The following is a 20,524-nucleotide window of genomic DNA, read 5'->3' as shown; positions in this document are numbered from 1 at the left end:
CTACGGTGCCTTTTAAACTCTCTGTTAACTGGATGGTACTGGATGACCGATCAATGTGTCAGTAAGTGATTTGTTCAATAGTAGGAAAAACCAAAGGCCTGCCCAGGGAGTAACACCTCTGTGAGTACATTTGTTTTTACCTCCACAGAGGGGAGACAAATGTCCCAATTCAAAGCTCAACATCTAATCAACACAGCAAAGGAAGCTCTTTCCTCCATTGGTGGTCTACATGGGAAAATCAACCCAGTATTAGGGGAAGTATCCAGCCTACTGGACTTTTGTACGTCTATGTAGAGATTGCAGCCATAATTATGATGGGACAAGTCGTCCCCATCATCTCCATTGCCATCTTCGGAGGCTGGCTGACTCTGACCTGCATCTGGCTGTGTGGGGACTGGGTGCATCAAAGTGGATTGGAATGCGACCTCGGTCAAGGCCTGGAAGAGTTTGGCTCGGGTTCGGACACCAGAATTGCACTAGAGGGAACCTAAAATGTGCCAAAGAATGCACAATTGGGCTTCCCAAAACACCTCAATTTATTGTGGCATTGCTGAGGACTCTGGGAACATAGGGGTGCATTGGGATCAATTGTGGAATCAGCTCCTCGGAGGATCGGGAGCAAGACAGCGTGCCATGCTCATGCCCCTGTGACTTGTCTGGACATAGAGAGTGGCGGGATGGGAATGAGTCAGGCTTAGCTTTCTAGTGTTTCATCTTCGATTTCAGTTTGCAATTACCCTAAGACTTCATACTCGACAAGAACTGTCATGGGAACGACCTTAAGAGTGTGAATCAGTCTACGCTCTTAACTTCAAGTGACAATTGCATGTGTTTTTCTGGTATTTGGTGATGTACAGTTTTGCTTCAAGTTCCTGGATCAACTTTGGTTGAGGAGGGCGCATTCCTCACACAACTTGGAGTCGTATCTCAAGCCCATACACCAAAGGCATACCTCGTGCAGGTCTGCCCCAGACATTTGTTTGCAACAGTCCCAGCATGGTTCAAATCCTGAAGTTTTTGGGGGGGACATAGTTCCCTTGCAATCCTGTTGGAAATGTTTTGAAGGAAAAAATCTCATCAACCTGACAAGGAAAAAGAAAACCAGAGCTCCTGATCTACGTTCAAAGGCGCAGAAAGTAAGGAACTGAAATCAGTGCGCAGGGGTGGGGCTTATACATTTCGCTGTTTGTCATTTCTGGACAAAACAAAATGTAGCGCTGCACAGCGTCACCAACTGTGTGCAAGAGCACTGCTATTAAAGGTTTTGGGATCCAGTCTGGCGCCAGGTGATATCTGCAGGTCATCATCCTTGGTATGCTGGAACACTTATGAAAAATGTCCGGATCCACTGTGCTACCTGGGGATATACTAATGGTGATGAATCAGCGGTTAGAAGTATTCATCAGAAAATCCTCGCACTCTGAGAAGACAGGATGTAATTGTGTATAATCCATGCAAACCTAAAGTGCCTCTTCTCTTTAGCAACTCCAGTGGAGAAGCGAATCATGGAAATTTGACCGCCACTGGCTCCAAGGCAGCTGATTGCACATGGGATCCATCTCAGAGCGATAGGAGAAGCGCAAGGCAAAAACCAATTGACAGATGTAGAATTAGTAAGGGACAAAGGAAAGAAAAGTTAGGAAAGGAGGCAAGAGGGCAACCAGAAAGAAAGCAAGGAGAGATTACCAGCAAGTACCAAAAACAGCGAGGAAATGAGAAAACTAACCTGATTTAAAAGAAGGCAAGGAGAAAAGAAGAAATTTAAGACAGATAAAGAGAAGAAATGGATGGGGAAGAGCTCAGATCAAATCTTTACAAAGATGAATACAGAGCCAGCGTGGCTGCATAAGAATCAACAGAATGCAGAAAGCCATAATGGTAAAATGTCAAGTATTCTTTATTACACATGGGCAAAATAGACAAGCTGGCATCGCCCTGAAAAGGGAAAGGCAGGCACAACAGCTGGCGCATGGGCTCTACCTTTGGTATCTGACACACAGACATAATTCCTGACTACATACACATGGTTGGAGATTTACAACAAAGTGGAGTGCCAATGAGAGAAAGACAGGAAGAAAGTAATTGAGGCTGTGGGTCACATGGGAGAGATGTGATCCTTAAGCAACAGACCTGGGAGTGTGTATAATTGGGAAAACTAGATCTCTGCCAACTGATCCCTTGCTCTCTCTCCTGCTGCTTCTTACAGTGTTCATGCATACACAAGATACTTTTACTAAAATTAAAAAAAAAACTCTGCACATAGATATCAAGAGAAAGGGAAATTAGGGGCACTAGACATTAAACAAGTAAAGAGGGATAATCAAAGAACCAGCTTTGTGGTACTATCCAAGCCTCATTTAGGAGCAACAGGACAATGGCCAAGAAACAGGTGAGAGACATGAGCTAGGAATGGGGGGGGGGGTATTAACACTGCACTACTATCCTTGTGCAGTGTTACTGCCCAAAACAATCAGCATCTTCCTGATATGCAACTTGCAGCGTCAACACTGCTATCACCGTGCAACCACATTCACTGCAGTGTGTGCAATTTTGCCCAAAGTTCAGTCACCCCCCAACAGAAATGCAGTTTATGTGTACGTCTTCCGACAGTCAGAGTGTGACTGGGTTTGGTCACCCATTGCGTTTTTGCACATGGCAGTCTTACCGTAAGCCATAGGTCTTCAAACTGTGGGGTGCGCCCCCCTTGGGGGGCGCAGCATCCCTCCAGGGGGGGCCGCGCCCTCCACCTTCTATTGTTGCTTTCAGGCGCCAGTCGTGTATCTCAGCCCGGGCTGCTGCAGCCCCAGCTGCTGGGGGCTGGGCTGAGTGTCTGGAGGCGCAACGATTTCAGAGGTGGTAGGGAGTTGGGGGGGGGGCTATTCCAGCAATAGGAAGAGTGGAGATTCAGGTGCTCTAAGAAGGGGTGAAAAACAAAGCCGCATTAACGCGTAAATGGTCTTTTAAAGACCTGTGAAGTGCTTGTCAAGTGGAAAAAAATTGCTCAGATTCTTTGGCTATCTGATCATCAGAATACACTCGGGCCCCCAGCAAACCCACAGTCTCAGAAACCCGTTGCTGATTGTCTGGGCTTGGAGCCACTGTGCGAGGAGCCGGCCTGATTTATTTCCCCAGCATAACATTTCTGTCCAGTGTCTAGGAGTGCATATTCTGCTGCATCTAGATCATATGCTCTATGTTATTTACGAGATGCTGTATGCTGCTTTGTGAGAGCCAGTGCATAAATTAACTCCTTTCAGTTCCCTAATTTCCCTTTTCAATTACTCACATTTGTCCCACCTGTTTTTATTAAGCCCAGACGACATGTCAATGAAATTCCCCCTCACGCCCTCCGTTAAGGTATCCCACACCAATGCAATTGGTGTATCATTCGTGTCATGGTTTTCAAAGAAGTCTCGGATTACCCCTGCAATTTTGGAAATATTCGCTTCATAAATGAGTCGCTTGGGTTTGAGACGCCAAGAGCTTTGTTGAGGTACCCCCTCCCCTAGGGAGCCGCAATGTGAGAGGGATAGGTGAGTGGTCCGATAGAGCACCTACCCCAATGTCAGCTGGCACAGTTGCCAAGGTGAGACAAGGGGAGTTCAGAAAGAGGTCTATCCGAGCAAATGTCTGGTGTGCAGCAGAAATGGATATGTATACCCTTGTGTTTGAACTGTGTTGTCGTCACACCTCCTCATATCCCATGTCTGCCAGCCACCCCTGCATTGAAAGAGCTTCCAATTGCCTTACTGTCTGTGTGGACTTGTCTAAGTGTACATCATTTACCACATTAAAGTCATCCCCTACCAGTACGTCTTTGTCCGGTGAGGACACCACTCTCCCAATTGCGTTTTAAGGAAAGCTTTCCTGGTGTTTATTTGGTGCATAGGTGGCGGAGACTATAAAGGAGTTACCCCTCACCTCCAAATTAAGGGAGAGCAACCTACCAGGCAGCTCAACCTGCATTTTAAGTACCTTCCCTGGAAAGTCTGATATCTTGTTTAGGGGCAAGGATGTGGCACAACGGCCAGAGCTGATGACTGTAGAGCTGGGAAACCAGGTTCAATTCTTGATGTCTGCTCAACATCCTATGATTCTAGGCAAATCACTAAATCTCCCTGTGCTTACAAAAAATGAATGTGTGCTTGTGTAATGTAAAAGATGCTCCTGTAAAGCGCTCCAATACCTTTGGGTCATGTTCGCGCTATATAAAACTGAAAAAAATATATTACATTTTGTGAGCCCTCCCATTTCCAGGCACTGCTCAAGACTGGAAGTGGAGCACAACCTAAGGATAGCAGACGCAAGAATCCATCTACACAGTGGAGAAAAACATGCACTCCCACACCTCTGTTTTGGGAGTGTTTTTGCTAATCTATCCTAAATGTTGTGTTTTATGTGAAAAACAAAGCATCAATGAATTTTGTTGTGCTAATTGTTTTCTTTTCATTTGAACTTTAGAATAAGCACATGCACTACAAAAACTTCAGTTTACTAAACACTCTTACTTTATTTAATATTATTTGCCCTATACAACATGGGCTCTGCAGGAGGGAATGGCCATCAATGATGCAGAGTACCAGCTTCTAGAACTTTTTTATCAGGTGGTGGTGGCGGTGGGGGGGGCTCGACGTGTAAAAAGGTTTAGACAGGGGGGCTTGGCCGGCAAAAGTTTGAAGACCTTTGCCCTAAGCTATGCTTTGCTGCAGCAGCTGCCCCCCCCCAACCCCCCATTGAGGGACTCACTCTTTCCTGAAGGAGCACAGTGTTATAGCATGAAAATATGGAAGATGGATTGTATAGGTAAGAAAGGCACAGTTAGTAGTAAAGTTAGTTTGTGGAATTCATTTTTGGGTGCATGCAGTTCTTTTGTTGATCTAAGACCCTTGGCAAAAGTTCTTCACAAATCATGATGGCTGACTTATACCCAAATAAAAAATATGGCACCATCTGTCAAGTTGAGCCCTACACCCCTGCCCCAGGGTTTGCTGCACACTGCACTCTCCTCTCCTGTAACACTGCTGCTCCAGCAACATCAAAGGCATCATCCCTCTAAAAATAAGCGGTAATTGGCTTCAAGCTCCGGGTCCTTGAAACTAGGCACAAAATGGATTTTCAGGATCTCAGTGAAGCCCTCTTTCAAGGAAGGCGCCACATACTTGCTCCTGCAACAGACAAAGACAGGTTATTACACAAGCAGGAAACAGACACCAGTTGTCACATGCACTCCCAGCCAACTCACTTGTAGAGGTTGAAGACCATGTCACTGACATGTTCGTGACCCTGGCCTGTGTACGTCATTTCCCGGAACTGGAACAAATAATCACAGATTAGTCCATCAGAAACCAAGGTTTGCAGGAAGGTTCTTATTTTTGTGGCATGAAGGAGTATAGGGTACACATTCGTGGGCGATGAGTTATTTGGTCTACATCACAGATACACAGCGCACATTCCAGTCAATGCAACTTTGTTGAAGCTTCAATTATAATCCTCACCTCTCGGCCTTTTCCCTTTTTTCTCTTACTTTTCCTATCCATCTCTCACCTCCATAGCGGTCACAATTCCCTTTACATCAACTACTACTTGCTACATACTAGCCCATTACTTTTCTCTAGCCCAAAACTCTCCTTGCCCTCTACATCTCTCTCCTTGCAGTATCTCTCGTAACCATTAACTCCTTTTGCAACAACAACTTCTTGCCCATTACAACCAACTCTTTACCTTGGTTTTCTCCTGGGCCTTTACTCTTCTCACCTAACACAGCTCTCTCCAGGTCGCTTACTCCTCACTTCAAGCCCCACTAATACTTTACTCCTGTTTCGCAGCCTGACGTTATGTTGTGCAGATTTGTACAGCGCACCCTAGAGGGATTCCGTGCTGAACAATTGTGAGTCTAGCCAAACCGAGGGCCTTGTGGGACTAATCAAAAAGGCAGGTCTTCAGTACCAGGCGGCATTCAAGAAGTGAGAAGGAGACTCTTATATGTGGGGAGAGGGTATTCTACGCTTTAGGAGCGATGTAGAAGTCTCGACCGCCAAACCGGGTTTTCGGTATGAGTGGGACGTATGCAAGTAGGAGTCTGGAAGAGCAGAAGTGTCATTGCGTCCAGCCTCCACTTTTGAATTGTCCATGATGTAGGTTATTATAACACAAAGTAGTGACTCTTCTAGCCTCCCCCCTGTAAGATCTACTAGATTTAGGTGAGCCCTGTGCATTCCGCAAGTGTTTGTAAGATCTACCTTCTGATCTCTACTCCTCGGAGAGCCTTCCTCATATGTGAGCTTGGCCATTTTCAAATCTGCCTCCATGTGACTTCCTGTCATCATCACCACCTGCTCGCACTACACTGTTTTTTTTTTAGCTCAGCCCATTACTCACAGTGTTGTTGTGTTTTGCCATCTCTATAGTTGCAGTGAACAAGAAACACCTGACGGGGACTCCAGCTTTCTTTGCAACCTCAACATACCTGAAGAGAGAGTGGGGAAAATGAGACAACTCAATGTATTTATATGACTTGGAAGAATGTTAATTTAACTGGAGTTTTGAAGGAGGTATAGCAGGGATTTACAACAGTACAAGTTACAGACTTAAGTAGTATGGTACTCCTAGTACAGCTCTGTCTTCTTCTAGATTGTCTTGTACTTATGTATTCCAACCTGCTTTCTTTACAACAGTGACTATTGTATCAAAGCACATAGAAAGGTTAAGCAACAGGCAATACATTCTTAATCATGAAAATGTGAGGATACATATTGGCATAGCTTGACCAAACTAGGGATATTCTCTACAGCTATTGCTTACAAAAAAGTGTGAGAAGCATATCACAAAACCACCATGAACATCACATCTACTCAGCCAATATACTGGAAAGTAAACTTGCTTTGGCCCTTGACTGTATACACATCAATATCTTATGAGCAGGTTATCCTATTTTAGGTTTAAACCTATATTAACTGATAAAACCCCACCCAAAGGGAAATAGCCCTCACTGGTGTAAACATATAAACACTGTAGAAATACCAGCAGAACCACAAACTAAATGCCATTCGAAGAAAATAAAAGGAGAGTGAGTCATTTGTATTTCTTCCTGAAGGGGCCAACACAATGTAACTTTGTTATACAAGATAGCAGCAAGAAAGACTGGGCTAACATTATTCTGCTTGAGTTTTGCTTTTTATGTAGGTCACATTTGCATTTGTCAGTTTTGTGGTCTTTGGTCTAAAGTTGCGGGGTTTCAAAGCATGTTTAGGTTAAATTTGATTAATTTATAAACTGTGGAGAATCAGAAATATCTAAATCATATTTAATATTTTGGCTACATTTGATTCTTTCACTGATAGGTAAAATGGCTGGTTTCATGAGAATATTCCCAATATATACCATCACATTTACCCACAGATAGAAAATGGGTGCAACCCTTTGACACATCAACCCCCTTTTTTAGTGAGTTCGTATTGATAGAAGGTGAATTGCCAAACACCCCAGGCTTTAAACATTCAATGCAAGGTGCAGTGACAGGTATATGTGAAAAGAGTGCTGCTACCAAGCATCTTGGGTAGTGTTGAAGACATGGCACGAGATGTTTAGAAAATACGAACACAGTGTCACTTGGAATGCTGCAGCAAAATGTTCTAACCAAATTCAACAAAGATTGGAGTGATACTGTTTGTATTTGCAGTGATTAAGCTATGTATATGAAACAGTTGTGTGATGACCTGTCAAAATCGATATCTGAGCTGAAGTGCTTCCCTGCAAGAGATCCTTGCCACTTCCTATATTGTATGCTGAAAGCTCATTTACAATCTTCAGAGTTAATGAAGAAGGCTATCAACTTTGTAGTTCATTCTGGTGCACTGATTCGTTATGCATGGGAATTAAAATGCAAGTATTTCTAATTTTTTGCTTCGTGAGCATCAAAGAAAGATTCACCCAAACAGTGACATTTAGCCAGTGCTTCTCAGTCCTAGAGGCAGTGAATGCCATTTTATCCATATGCACCGTTTACAGAATTTTTGCTTAGCGATGATGCCAAAGGCAAATAATGTGAGGATCGTTGGTCACATATTGATATTAATGTGAAAAAAGAACACTCTATTGCGTTCTTACATTTTTACAGGAAAACATGACTGCTGTAGTGGATGTAATATAAAAAGCTAGAGCCTGAAAACACCCTTGTCTACCAAGTGTTCAGCGTAACTGGTATAGATGTGAAATATCTCCTTGACATTAGGCTGGATGACACTTTTAGTGACTTTGGTACTTCAACATGTTCCATGTTAAAATGCTTGCCACTTGCTAAGCAAAAAAAAGTTGAGGAGCAATTCAGAAAATGTATATTTACAATGCATGAGTAATGGCTTGCAATGATGCATAGAAATGTCCCATCACCGGCCATGGCATTTGAAGTCATTGAAGCCTCACTGTAGTACTCCACACAAGTTCTAGAGCTCTTCCGCGAAAGGGAATTTTCTCCAGACTTTGAAAAGTACTGCTTCATTTTTGACCTCTTCAATAACTTTGAGTGCATATGTGCCCAGTTCAATGCATTTGTTAAAGAATCAGTTCCAGAGAATCACAATCTTCAGGTGTACCAGTATTGGCATGGAAAGCTATGTAGGTGGCCAGAGTTAAGAAATTGTGTCCTGGCTGTTTTGGCATTGCCCGTCTCAAGTGCCAATGTTGAGAGGGACTTTTCACAGATACAAATTTACCTGGGACACCATTGTAAACTGATCGACTGCTGCTGAGGGCTGAAGGCTTTTTTAGACCCGTTTTTCCTTCACAACTTGCGGAACCCGCTTCGCGGGTCCCGCTGCGCACCTGTGACACCCAGGAAACTTTGACTCTGTTGCGTGTGCTGGACCAGGGCTGCGAGCGAGCGGGGCAGGACTTCCAAGACCAGAAGCCTCTGCAAACCACGCCTCACGATACCTGGCCGCTCTCCCTGTCCACCACGCCCCGCCTGCAATCTTGAAAAGGCTGGGAAGGAGGAACCGACGTGGGACACCATTGTAAACTGATCGACTGCTGCTGAGGGCTGAAGGCTTTTTTAGACCCGTTTTTCCTTCACAACTTGCGGAACCCGCTTCGCGGGTCCCGCTGCGCACCTGTGACACCCAGGAAACTTTGACTCTGTTGCGTGTGCTGGACCAGGGCTGCGAGCGAGCGGGGCATGACTTCCAAGACCAGAAGCCTCTGCAAACCGCGCCTCACGACACCTGGCCGCTCTCCGTGTCCACCACGCCCCGCCTACAACCCAACGGCCCATCTATTTAAGACAAGGTCATTACCCACGGCGCGGGAGCGTCCCGGGAGAAGCCCGGGACAAGGGCGGGACTGTCTGTGGCCGTCCGGGGCTGACGGAGGCTGGGCCGGGCCAACCCCCCCTTTATACGTGCTTTTAGTTGTGGTGGTATTGTAACTCTGACTTAAATTCATATCCCTCATAACTTTGTATTTTATTGTGTGTGCCCCTAATTTGTATTATTCTATGTTTAAGGGATATTCTTATTAGTTGTAGTTTACCGACATCTTTATAAAGCAACTATGTCCACCCCAGTCTCTAACACCCTACCTAGTACTGTAGGGGTATCCATTCTCGGTCCACTAGATAAGTATTTTGCCAGAGCCAATATAGAGGTGGACAGAGAGATTAGTCTCGCGGAAAGGCGTGCCGAACGTAGACTCTCAATTGAATTACTTAAAAAGCGACCACCCACCTTACTGCAGATTGCTGAGACCAATACCATCACTGATTCACCAATCCACATTGATTCAGATGCTTACTTATTTAGTACGGATAATATTCCCCTTATCTTCCAAGATACCCATATAGTAATAGACGACACTCTAACTCCTCTCGATTCAAATACCTTGGAGAGAACTCAAATATCGAACTCTCTGGTGGACTTAAGTACTCCTCTGCCGAGCGAAGCTGCTCCTTTACATAACATAAATGTGCCATCCCCGATATTCACCCCCCTGGTCCCGGATGCCCACTTAACCAACATTATGGGCAAAAACCTAAAAAAATCCTTACCGACAGGGACCAGTAGTGTCAATCGTTCTCCGCCTAGAAAACGGAGAAGAAAGGGATGGGCAAACAAGGGGGGTAGATTTCCACCTTTTGTTACTAGCAATATGTATCCATCACATAAGAGAATAATAGAGGCAGAGAAGGCTGATACAAACCCTGCCCCTAATTATGAAGGGTTGCTCGAAGGCATTGAAACATTTTTAAAATCATTATTAATTCCCCTCATTGAAAGGATTAAAAGGTTGGGGGAGGTCATGGACCAGATCAGGACAGGGAAAAATTCAACATCCCAACAGTCATCTAAAAACTTTAGCAAATCACAGACTACTAATCATCCAGGTCCACAGATTGACACCAGTTCAAAGAACAAAACCATAGTGGCTAATACACGGACCAGCCGAGTGACTAGTAATACTGTCACAACTGCCGTGATTCCAGATAAAAATAAGTCACATCCTGTTGATTCAAAACTTGAACATAAGAGAACTGATCCCCCACTTAGGGCCGCTAGAACATTTAAATCCAAAGTTACTAGCGTGGCGGATTTACCCCCTGAGTCAGCAAATTATGTTATTATACTCACCGGTGTTCCAACTCTACCAGGTGGAACTACCGAACATAATTCTAGTCTCAGGAATAAGGTGATTCACTGGCTGAGCAAAAACAGACCCCTTCCATCCCATCTTAATGGTGACATCGTCTCTGTGAGACGTTGTAATTGGGTGGGCATTCGACCAAAAGAGACAGACGGGGATGTGATCATAGTTAATTTTAAAGATCACAGATTGGTTACATACATCAGCGACTGGTTCCCCGGGAAATGCGAGGGAGGCATATTCACACGGAACCTTAGCTATTTTTACCCAGAAACCCTGATGACGCAATCCAGCATACCTTCACTGAGACCTGTGCGCAATCCTCTAATTATTAAAAGATCCAATGCACCACCTATACCTGATACATTCTGGAATCAGCCAGTCCCAAGTTTTCATGATACACATGACATAACCTCGTATCAACAAATGTCTACTAATCATCCATCAATGATGCGTAATTACGCACTGAGACAACATCCTGTCTCCAATCAGCGTGCTCATTGTTATGATACCCAGTATGATAACCTTTTGCCCCAGTATAGGGGTGTTAACCGACAACAATATGTGGCTCCCAATAAACACCCCAATATCATTAACTCTAGGGAATACTGGGACATACCACTAGCAAATTTCTTTTACCCCCTGTCCAGTTTAGATGAAAATGAATGACTTTATGTCTCTCATTCTAATATTAAGGCATGTAACTCTGAGCCGGGGAAGGGTAATACTGACTATAGAAGTAGCAACTTGAAAAAGGAAAAACACTAGGTAGGGAGGCAGGAACATACTGGGGGCGATTTTTGTAACATAATCAAGGACAATTTATTGGAGACAAATAGCGGCCCTTCTTTATCCCTAGAAGACCCAATAGGTAGGGAAAACACGGGAACCAGTTCCGAGGCCATCATCCAACATAGTGCCCAGAGCACTACCGGTGGTTCTATTGACAAATTTGATAAACAATGGTCCATTAATTTCTGGAATATAGCCGGTCTTCTGTCAAAAATAGAGAACCCTGACTGGAAGTTATTCATGGACAATAGCGATGTAATTTGCTTACAAGAGACTTGGGTGAAGAGAGATCATCATTTATGTGGTTTCAAAACAGTGTCTACCCCTGCTGTTAGTTCTATACACGGGCGAGCAAAAGGGGGGATATGTACATACATTTCGAATCGTTTATCTTGTAAACTACAAATGCTCTTTCAGAATTCTTTCTTCCATATTGTGGGGGTTTATTTTGGTGACACGGTTTCTATACTATTGGTTAATTTTTATAATAACATTCCAACAGCCGATGTAGGGACAGTATTCAAAACCATGATTTTTGAACTAGATAGTATTTTAAATGCTTCAAATAGATTGTATACGATAATTTGGGGTGGGGATTTTAATTGTACCCTTTGTGACAGATCTGGCAACGGAATCTGTGGACTTTCTGTGGAAAGAGACGACAATTCATCCCACTTTGAACATTCATTGTTGGGGAATGCCCTAAACGAGATTCTGTTTAAATATGACTTAGGGTTCGCTAACGAAATATGCCATAACAAGACCGATTTCTACCCAACTTTCAATGGTAGAGGATCAATGTCCACTATAGATTTTATACTTGTTTCATCATGTTACAGGGATCGTGTAATTAAATGTAATGTTTTGAATTCTCCTCTGAGTGACCATTTTCCCATCAGGCTAGTACTCAGGGACGCAAGGGTAGCCGTGCAAATTAGAGCTGCTGTTTTTTCTACGGGCATAGACATCCATAGGCAAAATGGATATGCTCTTAAATGGACCAGGGTGGTTCCCGAGGTCTTTTTAAGTGCCCTTGTCAGTACCTGTGGCGCAAATTTTGATGTTTGTCTGGATCATGACTCTGAGGATGCCGAAATTATAACTAATTTCAAAGTAATAATATCAAACATCAAAAAGGGGCTTTGGGTCAATTTTAAGTTCAATAACAAACAAACCAAAGTTAGAGGATGGTTTTCACCGGCCTGTAGCAAGGCATATAAAAAACTTAAATTAGCATTGCAACAGACAACCAGAAACCAACCTCTTATAAAGACCCTTCGTAAAGATTATAAGACGGCACTTAAAAATCAAAAACTCCAGCTAAAAAATAAAGCATGGTCCGACATCTTAACGGCCGCAGAATCAAAGGATATGACTTCTTTCTGGAAAGCTATCAATGCTCCCTTTTTTAAAGATAGTACTAAAGCTCGCATAGAGGTTGCCATTGATGAAAGGGAATGGGTCAAGCACTTTGAAAAATTATATAACCCTGTACCGGTTAGTACAGACTCTTCTTTAGTGTCCCAGGACATGATAAAACATTCAGCAGGATTACAACTTGACTTCACACTCGAGGAAGTAACCAAGGGCATTAAGTCGAGCCTCGGGGGTAAGGCACCAGGTCCCGATGGGGTTCCATTAGATATCTATAAGAAGGACATTAGCCTCTGGGCCCCGTTACTCACTAGATCTTTCAATGCCGCTATCTCTTTGGGCCTTCTCGACACATGGTTTAAATCAATTATTATCCCAATTTTTTAAAAAGGAGATAGATCTAGTTGTGCCTGCTACCGGCCTATTTCTTTGCTGGATTCTAATATAAAAATTATCGGTAGAGTTATCCTAGATAGACTCCAGAAATGGGCTGAGGAATCCCATATAATTACCGATCTCCAATATGGGTTCCGAGAAGGGGTTGGCACTATCGAGCAAGCTCTAAATCTTTTGATATTAACAGAAAAGTATACAACAGCTAAGAAAGGTAGATTATACTTAACTTTTCTAGATCTTACCTCGGCCTTTGATTTTGTAAATCACAGTAAACTGTGGACTATTTTAACTAAACATTATCTGTTTTTTAAGACAATTATATAGCAAAGCCAGTGCAATGGTCAGATATGGCATGAGGGGTGAATGCACAAGGGAATTTAGTATCAGCAGGGGTGTGAGGCAGGGGTGTGTCCTTGCCCCCTTTTTTATTTTCTATTTATATTAATAACCTTGAGGCCACACTTTTGCAGGAATGCATTGATATGCCAACCGCCTCAGCCCGTCGGCTACCTGCACTCATTTACGCAGACGACACGGTGCTCATGGCTAGAACCCCGTTAGCAATGCAGACCATGATTTCATCCTTTAGCGTTTTCATGGAGAAATTGGATTTAGAGATTAACTGCACAAAGACATTCGCAATGAACTGTGGTGGGAACGTTCGTCTGAAGAAAAAAACAATGTTCATTAAAGGTACCCCTATACACCATATTCCTAGTTTTCCATATTTAGGCATTTTGTTTGATCAAACTGGAAACTGGACAAATGCAATACAGACGAGAAACTTACTTTTTTCTAAAGCGATCATGGCAGTCAAATCTTTTAGTAAAAAATTGGGCAAAAAAACGGTCAAAGAACTTATTTACATATATAAGTCTAGCTGTGTCCCAGTAGCACTTTATGGGGCTGGCTTATGGGGAAACTCAGATGTCTATAAATTACAAGTGACTGAAAATGACTTCCTACATTACTTATTGTCTCTCCCTAGGAGCATGTCCAATTACAATTGCCATACTGAACTGGGAATACCATTCCTAGAAGACCTAATCAGAGTTCAACCTATTTTATTATGGCATCGTGTTTGGTGTAATGAGAAATGTCATCTAAACAGACTTATACTGAGAGATGTGTTAAAACTTGATGGGGCAAAAGGGATAAAATGGTTTTGTTACATTAAATTAGTCTGTAAGAATATCAAGCATCCAGAGTTTTTTGATGACCCTGAAACTCTGTTTGGGATCACCAGAAAAAACCTCAAAACTTTGTGTCTGGCTTTTTTCCATGACCAAAGACAAGTAGGTGAATTAACGAAAAAAACGTGATCTCTCACCAGTTGGCTACTAATGTTAACTCCATTCAACCCTATCTCAAATTGCACATGAAAGAACAGGAAAGATTTCTATTAGTTCGATTTAGATTTTGAATTCTTTTCAGATCACTAAGTTTCCCCGTTATGAATGACTGGGCAAGGGTTTTGCCTAAATGTCCCTGTGATAGTATCTCTGATCAATCAGATACACATATATTATTTTTTTTGTAGATTTTACTCGTTATCCAGAAAGAGATGGATTGTGCCCATTTTAAAATATTTGGATTTGAGATTTTGCCGCCCAGCCTTTTTGGCTATTTCGACTTTGGAGGACATTTTCACTGTTTCTTCTATTGTGACTTATCTCAAAAGTGTATTTCATTTGCGTAAAACTATGATAATGTGATTTCCATTTACGCTTTTATTTTTATGAAGCATGCACATCTCTGATCTGTGTTTATAACTGTTTTATTCTTGCCTACTTTGTAATGTGATTTTATGTACTTTTATGGCTATGAAATATAGTCGAATAAAGTTTATTGACTTGACCTGGGAAGGAAAGAGTGATCGTGCATGACCAAAGACTCACTGAAGAAGTATTGCATGGTGTAGTACAATAAGTTTGATTTGCAAAACTGTATTTGAACCTCATATACACTGTAAGTACACAGTCTATATGCCTTCAGTGCAGAAAGCAAGCAATAATAAAAGTAAAACGTTCCATAAACACTGAAAAAACACTGTTTCTGTTGTCTTTAATGACGAGGACATGTGTAATCACTGATAACCACTGTTTTTAAGGTATTGAAATCACTGAAAAAACCGCACCAGAATTTACCAAAAATAGAAACTGAAATCCGAAAAGCCTACTTATGAGCAAAGAACCCCACAAAGTTAGTAGTATTTGAAAAATACATACATATCCCAGCATGCAATCTGGGTTAGAGACACCTAGCCTGAGGATCAGTAAACCTTTAAGTAGCTAAGATTAAGTATAAAAGCCCAAATGGCATGGAGATAATGTTGCACCCATTCAGAAAATAAGGGCTCAGGGGAAAACCAGGGATGAACCTTGCAAGCTTCATATCAAAACCTGAAAGGACTTTTGGTTATGAAGAGGGATGGATTTGGAAAACCACCCACGTGGCCAGATGTAAGAAATGGTTTGGCTCATTTTGTGTCTGTGAGAAAATGAATTAGTACATATGGACCGTGGTTTCTTAGCATAGGAGACTGGACATTGACTTTATGCTAATGTACCAGCTTCTGTGTAGTTAAAATATGGGAGAGTGAAGAAAAACAGCAGAAAGGTGCCAAGACAAAGAAAGACACACAATAGTGGCAGTGGAGTTCATAACTTTTTAAGCAGTGACTCTGCCGTGTGTGTCTGCCTGGGTGGCAAAGTCCTAATATTGGTAGGAGTCTTAGGGGTGTAATCGCCTAGGATAGGAAGACAGTGAGTGACATCAGAAAACTTGTTATGGATCAGATCTTAAGCCACTGTAGATCAGGCTGACACATTACCATGACTTTAATAAACTTTAGCAAATCTTTTTCCAACTTCCTGAGAGAAGCAGAGCATTCTAAATAGTAGGACAATTCTGGATGGAGAGATCTGCTACCAAATCTTTTACATTTTGTAAGACAGATAGCCAGTAGGTTAGCAGGCAGAGACATATGAAATCGATCCTTTGCTGGACTGCAAGACAATTTAGATTCCTTAAAGCCTTAGATATGTGATCAAATGTGCTAATCTGCCAAACCAGTTACACTTCTGCCTTGTGCGTTCACTGCAATGTAACCATACTTGATACAGATAAGCCTATATCTGTAGCGTCAGTCAGGACTAGAAAAGTCTACTGGCCCACTTGCTATGGCGAGTCAGATTGTATCAGAGTGAGCTATTTTTAGTGCCTACTGGCCCAGTCTTGAGAGAGAGCTCAAGCAGTCAAAGAAAAGGTGTTCTGCTCATTCAGAAAGTGAATGAGGAATAAAGATACCTTTAAATCTTGTTTTTATCTTTTCCCATTTACTGCACAAAATGCACAATGACAGAGGTCAAAAGTCAGCTTAGGTCTTCAAATAAATTGCTGCTTATTTTATCCTGGAGATTAATGTTTACCTTTTCTTTCTCTGACTGCAAAGATAGAGGATTTTGTAAGTGCCAATTGTGCTGGACACATAACATTTTTAAATTCTTGTAAATGCACAGTACAAATATTTCAAAATATATTTCAGTACTTAGAAAAATCACTTGCCTGTAACTCTGAAATGAGATGGAAACAAAGATTTTAATGGGATCAAAATAAATCAGAATACTTTACTTGGTTATGTGCAAATGATAGATATTTGCTGAAACTCACTTTCCAAACATTATTGTTTGTACGCTAAATCGTTTTAGCAGTAAAACTGCATGTCAGTGGGAAACTTTGTAGCCATTTCAACAAAAATGTTTGTCTGTAAATGACAGTGTGCCACCACGTCATGCTTTAGTAATATATATATTAAAAGTACCAGTTTATAAACATGAACTGAGAAACATTCATGCCCTTGCCTTGATGACAAAGCTATTAGAGAAGTAAGAGGCAAGTCAGGGGTCATGTGTACCCTACGCATGGGCTACATTTTTATAATACATGGATCAAAGGCTTAGTCTGTAAATTAAACAAGAGTGTTTTGTATAGCAGACATGCTAAATTCGCATATTTGAAGGTGCTCTCGTATGTAATAATGAAGAAAAATGAGACTATGATATAAAATATTTGTCTAGGATCACACAATTTGAAAAAAGTTTACGGGTAAAGTGCATTACAGTTAGGTTGAGTAGATTATTCAAGGCACTAGACCTACAGGTCTGGTAACATTGGTCTGATTTTTCGAGGACCAATGGTACTCAAGCTTTGATATCATGCGCAAAGATCTGCCGGAAAAGAAGACAGAGCATGTCTTAGGATGTGGAGCTTGAGCCACAAATTGTGTTGGTTTGTGCTTTGTGTTATCTTGCAGTCTAATGCTACTCCTAGGGATTTAGGTTTAGGTGCAGAGTGGAAAGAGAGTGGAGGGTCCATGTTAGCTGGCCAGAGAGACTAGCCAATCCCACTTTATTTCTTCTCAAGATTAGAATTTCTAATTTTCAGGCGTCTGAGCTTTAGTAAGCTAGTGACTGTCCAGTGCCAAACCTGTTTTGGTCAATCATAAAAGCAGTGCTTAGAGTCAGAGGCTTGCTGGTTGAGATGGATGATAATAAGAAAATGCTGTAGTCAAAAGATCAAGCAAGTCTTGAGAAAGGGCTCACATGAAGTCTGAAAAGGAGGAGGTAATAAATTAGACTCATGTGGGACGTCCAATGAAGACATGATTTCTTCTGACACCTCAATCAATAGGAGGGCAGAAGCTTGTGGCAGCTGTGGGCTTGGGTCAGAAGATAATGGGCATTAGGTTATGGGGTAAACCATTAGGTTATGGGGTAAAGAGTCAGGTCAGGGGGTAATAGATGGCAGATACCAGGTAGGAAAGTCTGGCAGAAAGATCAAACATGGTGGATCATGATAGGAGGATGCCGACAGAATGCTCCCTCCTTCAGCCAGCATACAGCTAGACCCTGGACTGCTACCTCATGCACCCAGGCTCGATTGAATACATTGTTCTTTTTTTTACTGAGTTTTATATAGCGTGAACTTGACCCGGTATCGGGTATCAGAGCGCTTCACATAGCACAAGTTGCATTACATAAGGACACATTCATTTTTGTTAGGCACGGGGAGATTAAGTGATTTGCCCAGAATCACAGGATGCTCAGCGTCATTGCCGAGACTCGAACCCGGTTCCCCAGATTAGAGGTTGACCACCCTAGCCATTAGGCTCACTCCTCTCCACCGTTAATAGTAATACTCATCTTTCATACAGCTCTTTCATGCACCCTCGGTAGGTAGACTAGCTTTGCTATTCAACACAACATAGAGTAAGGACCTAGACTGTACATGCACCCAGACCAGATAGAAAATCCTTAATGCTCCACCCAACATTTGGAGGGGATGACCATAGACAACTCCTAAAGCATCCAGGATCAGAACTTTACCTTTACTATTGGATCTCGAAGGGCGGGAGACCATGGACAGCTAGCTCCCTTAAAGTACCCAGAGTAGGTACTATACCCTTCCTATTATACACAGCATAAGGAGAAGACTATGGAAAGCTTCTTCAGAGCAGGTATGAGACTCTTACTATTTCACACAATGAATGGGGGAGACCACGGTCAGTTAAATCATGCACTAGAGTATGTGAAATACCTTTGTTAGTCCACCCAGCCCAGAGTGGGGGACTCTTTCATGCTCAGACGTGAGTCCCTTGCTCACTTTGCCACTGGATTCAAGCAAGCCGGGCTGAAGACGGCTGAAATGCCAGAAACCGGTCCTCGGTAGCTTGTTTCCGGTCCAGGGAAGGCATGGCTTGGCAGTTCGGGCTGGACTGTTCCCATGAGGCACAGGGTCAGACTGATTTGCATATGGCCATGTCTGAACTGGGGTGGCAGAGTGGGCTAAGGAATGGTGATGGATTAAACCCAGATCAGTTGACTGGGGGTGAGTGCTTGTATTGTCAACGCTCCGTCCATCATTTCCTTTGGTTTTTCTTTGTTCGCCATAAGTTGGCAGGGTATGCTCAGACGTGAGTCCCTTGCTCACTTTGCCACTGGATTCAAGCAAGCGGGGCTGAAGACGGCTGAAACGCCAGAAACCGGTCCTCGGTAGCTTGTTTCCGGTCCAGGGAAGGCATGGCTTGGCAGTTTGGGCTGGACTGTTCCCATGAGGCACAGGGTCAGACTGGGGTGGCAGAGTGGGCTAAAGAACGGTGATGGATTAAACCCAGATCAGTTGACTGGGGGTGAGTGCTTGTATTGTCAACGCTCCGTCCATCATTTCCTTTGGTTTTTCTTTGACTCTTTCATGCTCCCCAGCTAGCTGTAATATCTTTACTAATTGGCCCAGCAAAGGGCCTTGGACTGCTTCTGCGTGTACCTGAAATAGATTTAATGCCTAAGTTAGTCCACCCAGCTAAGTGGGAGCCACTGAAAGGCTCCTAATTTACTCATACTGCATTGAATACCCTTATTAGCCGATCCAGCAGAAGGGAGAGGGCTTTGCTATCGCACCAAGCACAAAGGGGATGTGATTGACTGCTCACCATCAGCACCAGGCATGGGTAGGATAGCCAGGGCTGAAAGTATCACTTATTTCTAGAAGATCTGAAAACCTTCTGCCCCTGGAGAACATCCCACCAATAGCCTAAGAAGGAGAAGTGCCCAGGAAGCCCCTGGGGTTGTCTTCTTCTGCACCCTGAAGCTCATCTCAAAGATAAATTTTCCCTCAAAGAATGAGAGAGAGCACTCACCTGCGGCGAGACTCCACATCAGGGTTGGTGTTGTCGATGAAGACGCTCTTACCGCTCTTCAGGGATTGCTCACACATTGCCACACACTTTTGCCAGGTTCCTACAGTGTCCTAAGAAAGAAAGAAAAGCAGACGGAAAGGGTAAAGGTGCAACATCTGCGAAAGTGGAGAATGAACTATAATAATTGCAATTGAGGTCACAAAGAAGAGGACAGAAACAGTAAATAAACAAGGAGAGATCAGCTGGAGTAACAGGATTTCACAATATGTTTTCTAAAGGGCGTGTCCCCGCTGCACCAGCCTGACATATGCCAGACTCTGTCCAAACACCAATAGTCTTGCAAAAGCCATCCAAGAATAAAAACCTGTTATAGTCCTTTCCTCCACCTGTCCATGTCCCAGCCCAATTTCTTCCACCCTTAACTACATGCAGTGGTAGGCATTCGTTTTCTGTGTGCTGAGAACGTACTACACGAGGCAATTCACGCACTACACTTGGCAGTACAAAACATACTACACAGTGAAATTCACACACTACACTTGGTAGTACAAAATTTACCACACAATGCAATTCACAAGCTATGTGCACAGTGGTATGACTCTTCACGCCCTAAACTTGAGTGTCCAGAGTTTT

The 20,524-nt window shown here is 42.9% G+C and overlaps 1 protein-coding gene across 2 annotated transcripts in view; it reads right to left on the bottom strand.

Moving 5' to 3' along the window:
* Positions 1 to 1,879: 1,879 nt before the first annotated feature.
* LOC144770561 (bifunctional polynucleotide phosphatase/kinase-like) overlaps positions 1,880 to 20,524 on the bottom strand; it is a 130,855-nt gene continuing 112,210 nt past the window's right edge. Inside the window, exons 14-18 of one of the 2 annotated variants that reach the window (XR_013598926.1) lie at positions 19,892 to 20,001; positions 6,379 to 6,466; positions 5,243 to 5,310; positions 4,743 to 5,165; positions 1,880 to 2,876 (exon numbers count right to left, since the gene is read on the bottom strand). Coding sequence is in view for 1 of the 2 variants with exons in the window: in XM_078655179.1 (XP_078511305.1) it covers positions 5,045 to 5,165; positions 5,243 to 5,310; positions 6,379 to 6,466; positions 19,892 to 20,001 (387 nt within the window). In the remaining variant the exon portion in view is untranslated. Of the gene's footprint in view, positions 5,166 to 5,242; positions 5,311 to 6,378; positions 6,467 to 19,891; positions 20,002 to 20,524 lie in introns of both variants that reach the window. The other variant, XM_078655179.1, reaches the window with a different exon arrangement.

The sequence above is a fragment of the Lissotriton helveticus genome, chromosome 7 (genome assembly GCF_964261635.1).
Source record: "Lissotriton helveticus chromosome 7, aLisHel1.1, whole genome shotgun sequence".
NCBI classification, from domain to species: Eukaryota; Metazoa; Chordata; class Amphibia; order Caudata; family Salamandridae; genus Lissotriton; species Lissotriton helveticus.
Note: the sequence above shows the minus strand (reverse complement) of the source record. Positions and strands in the feature narration are given on the sequence as shown.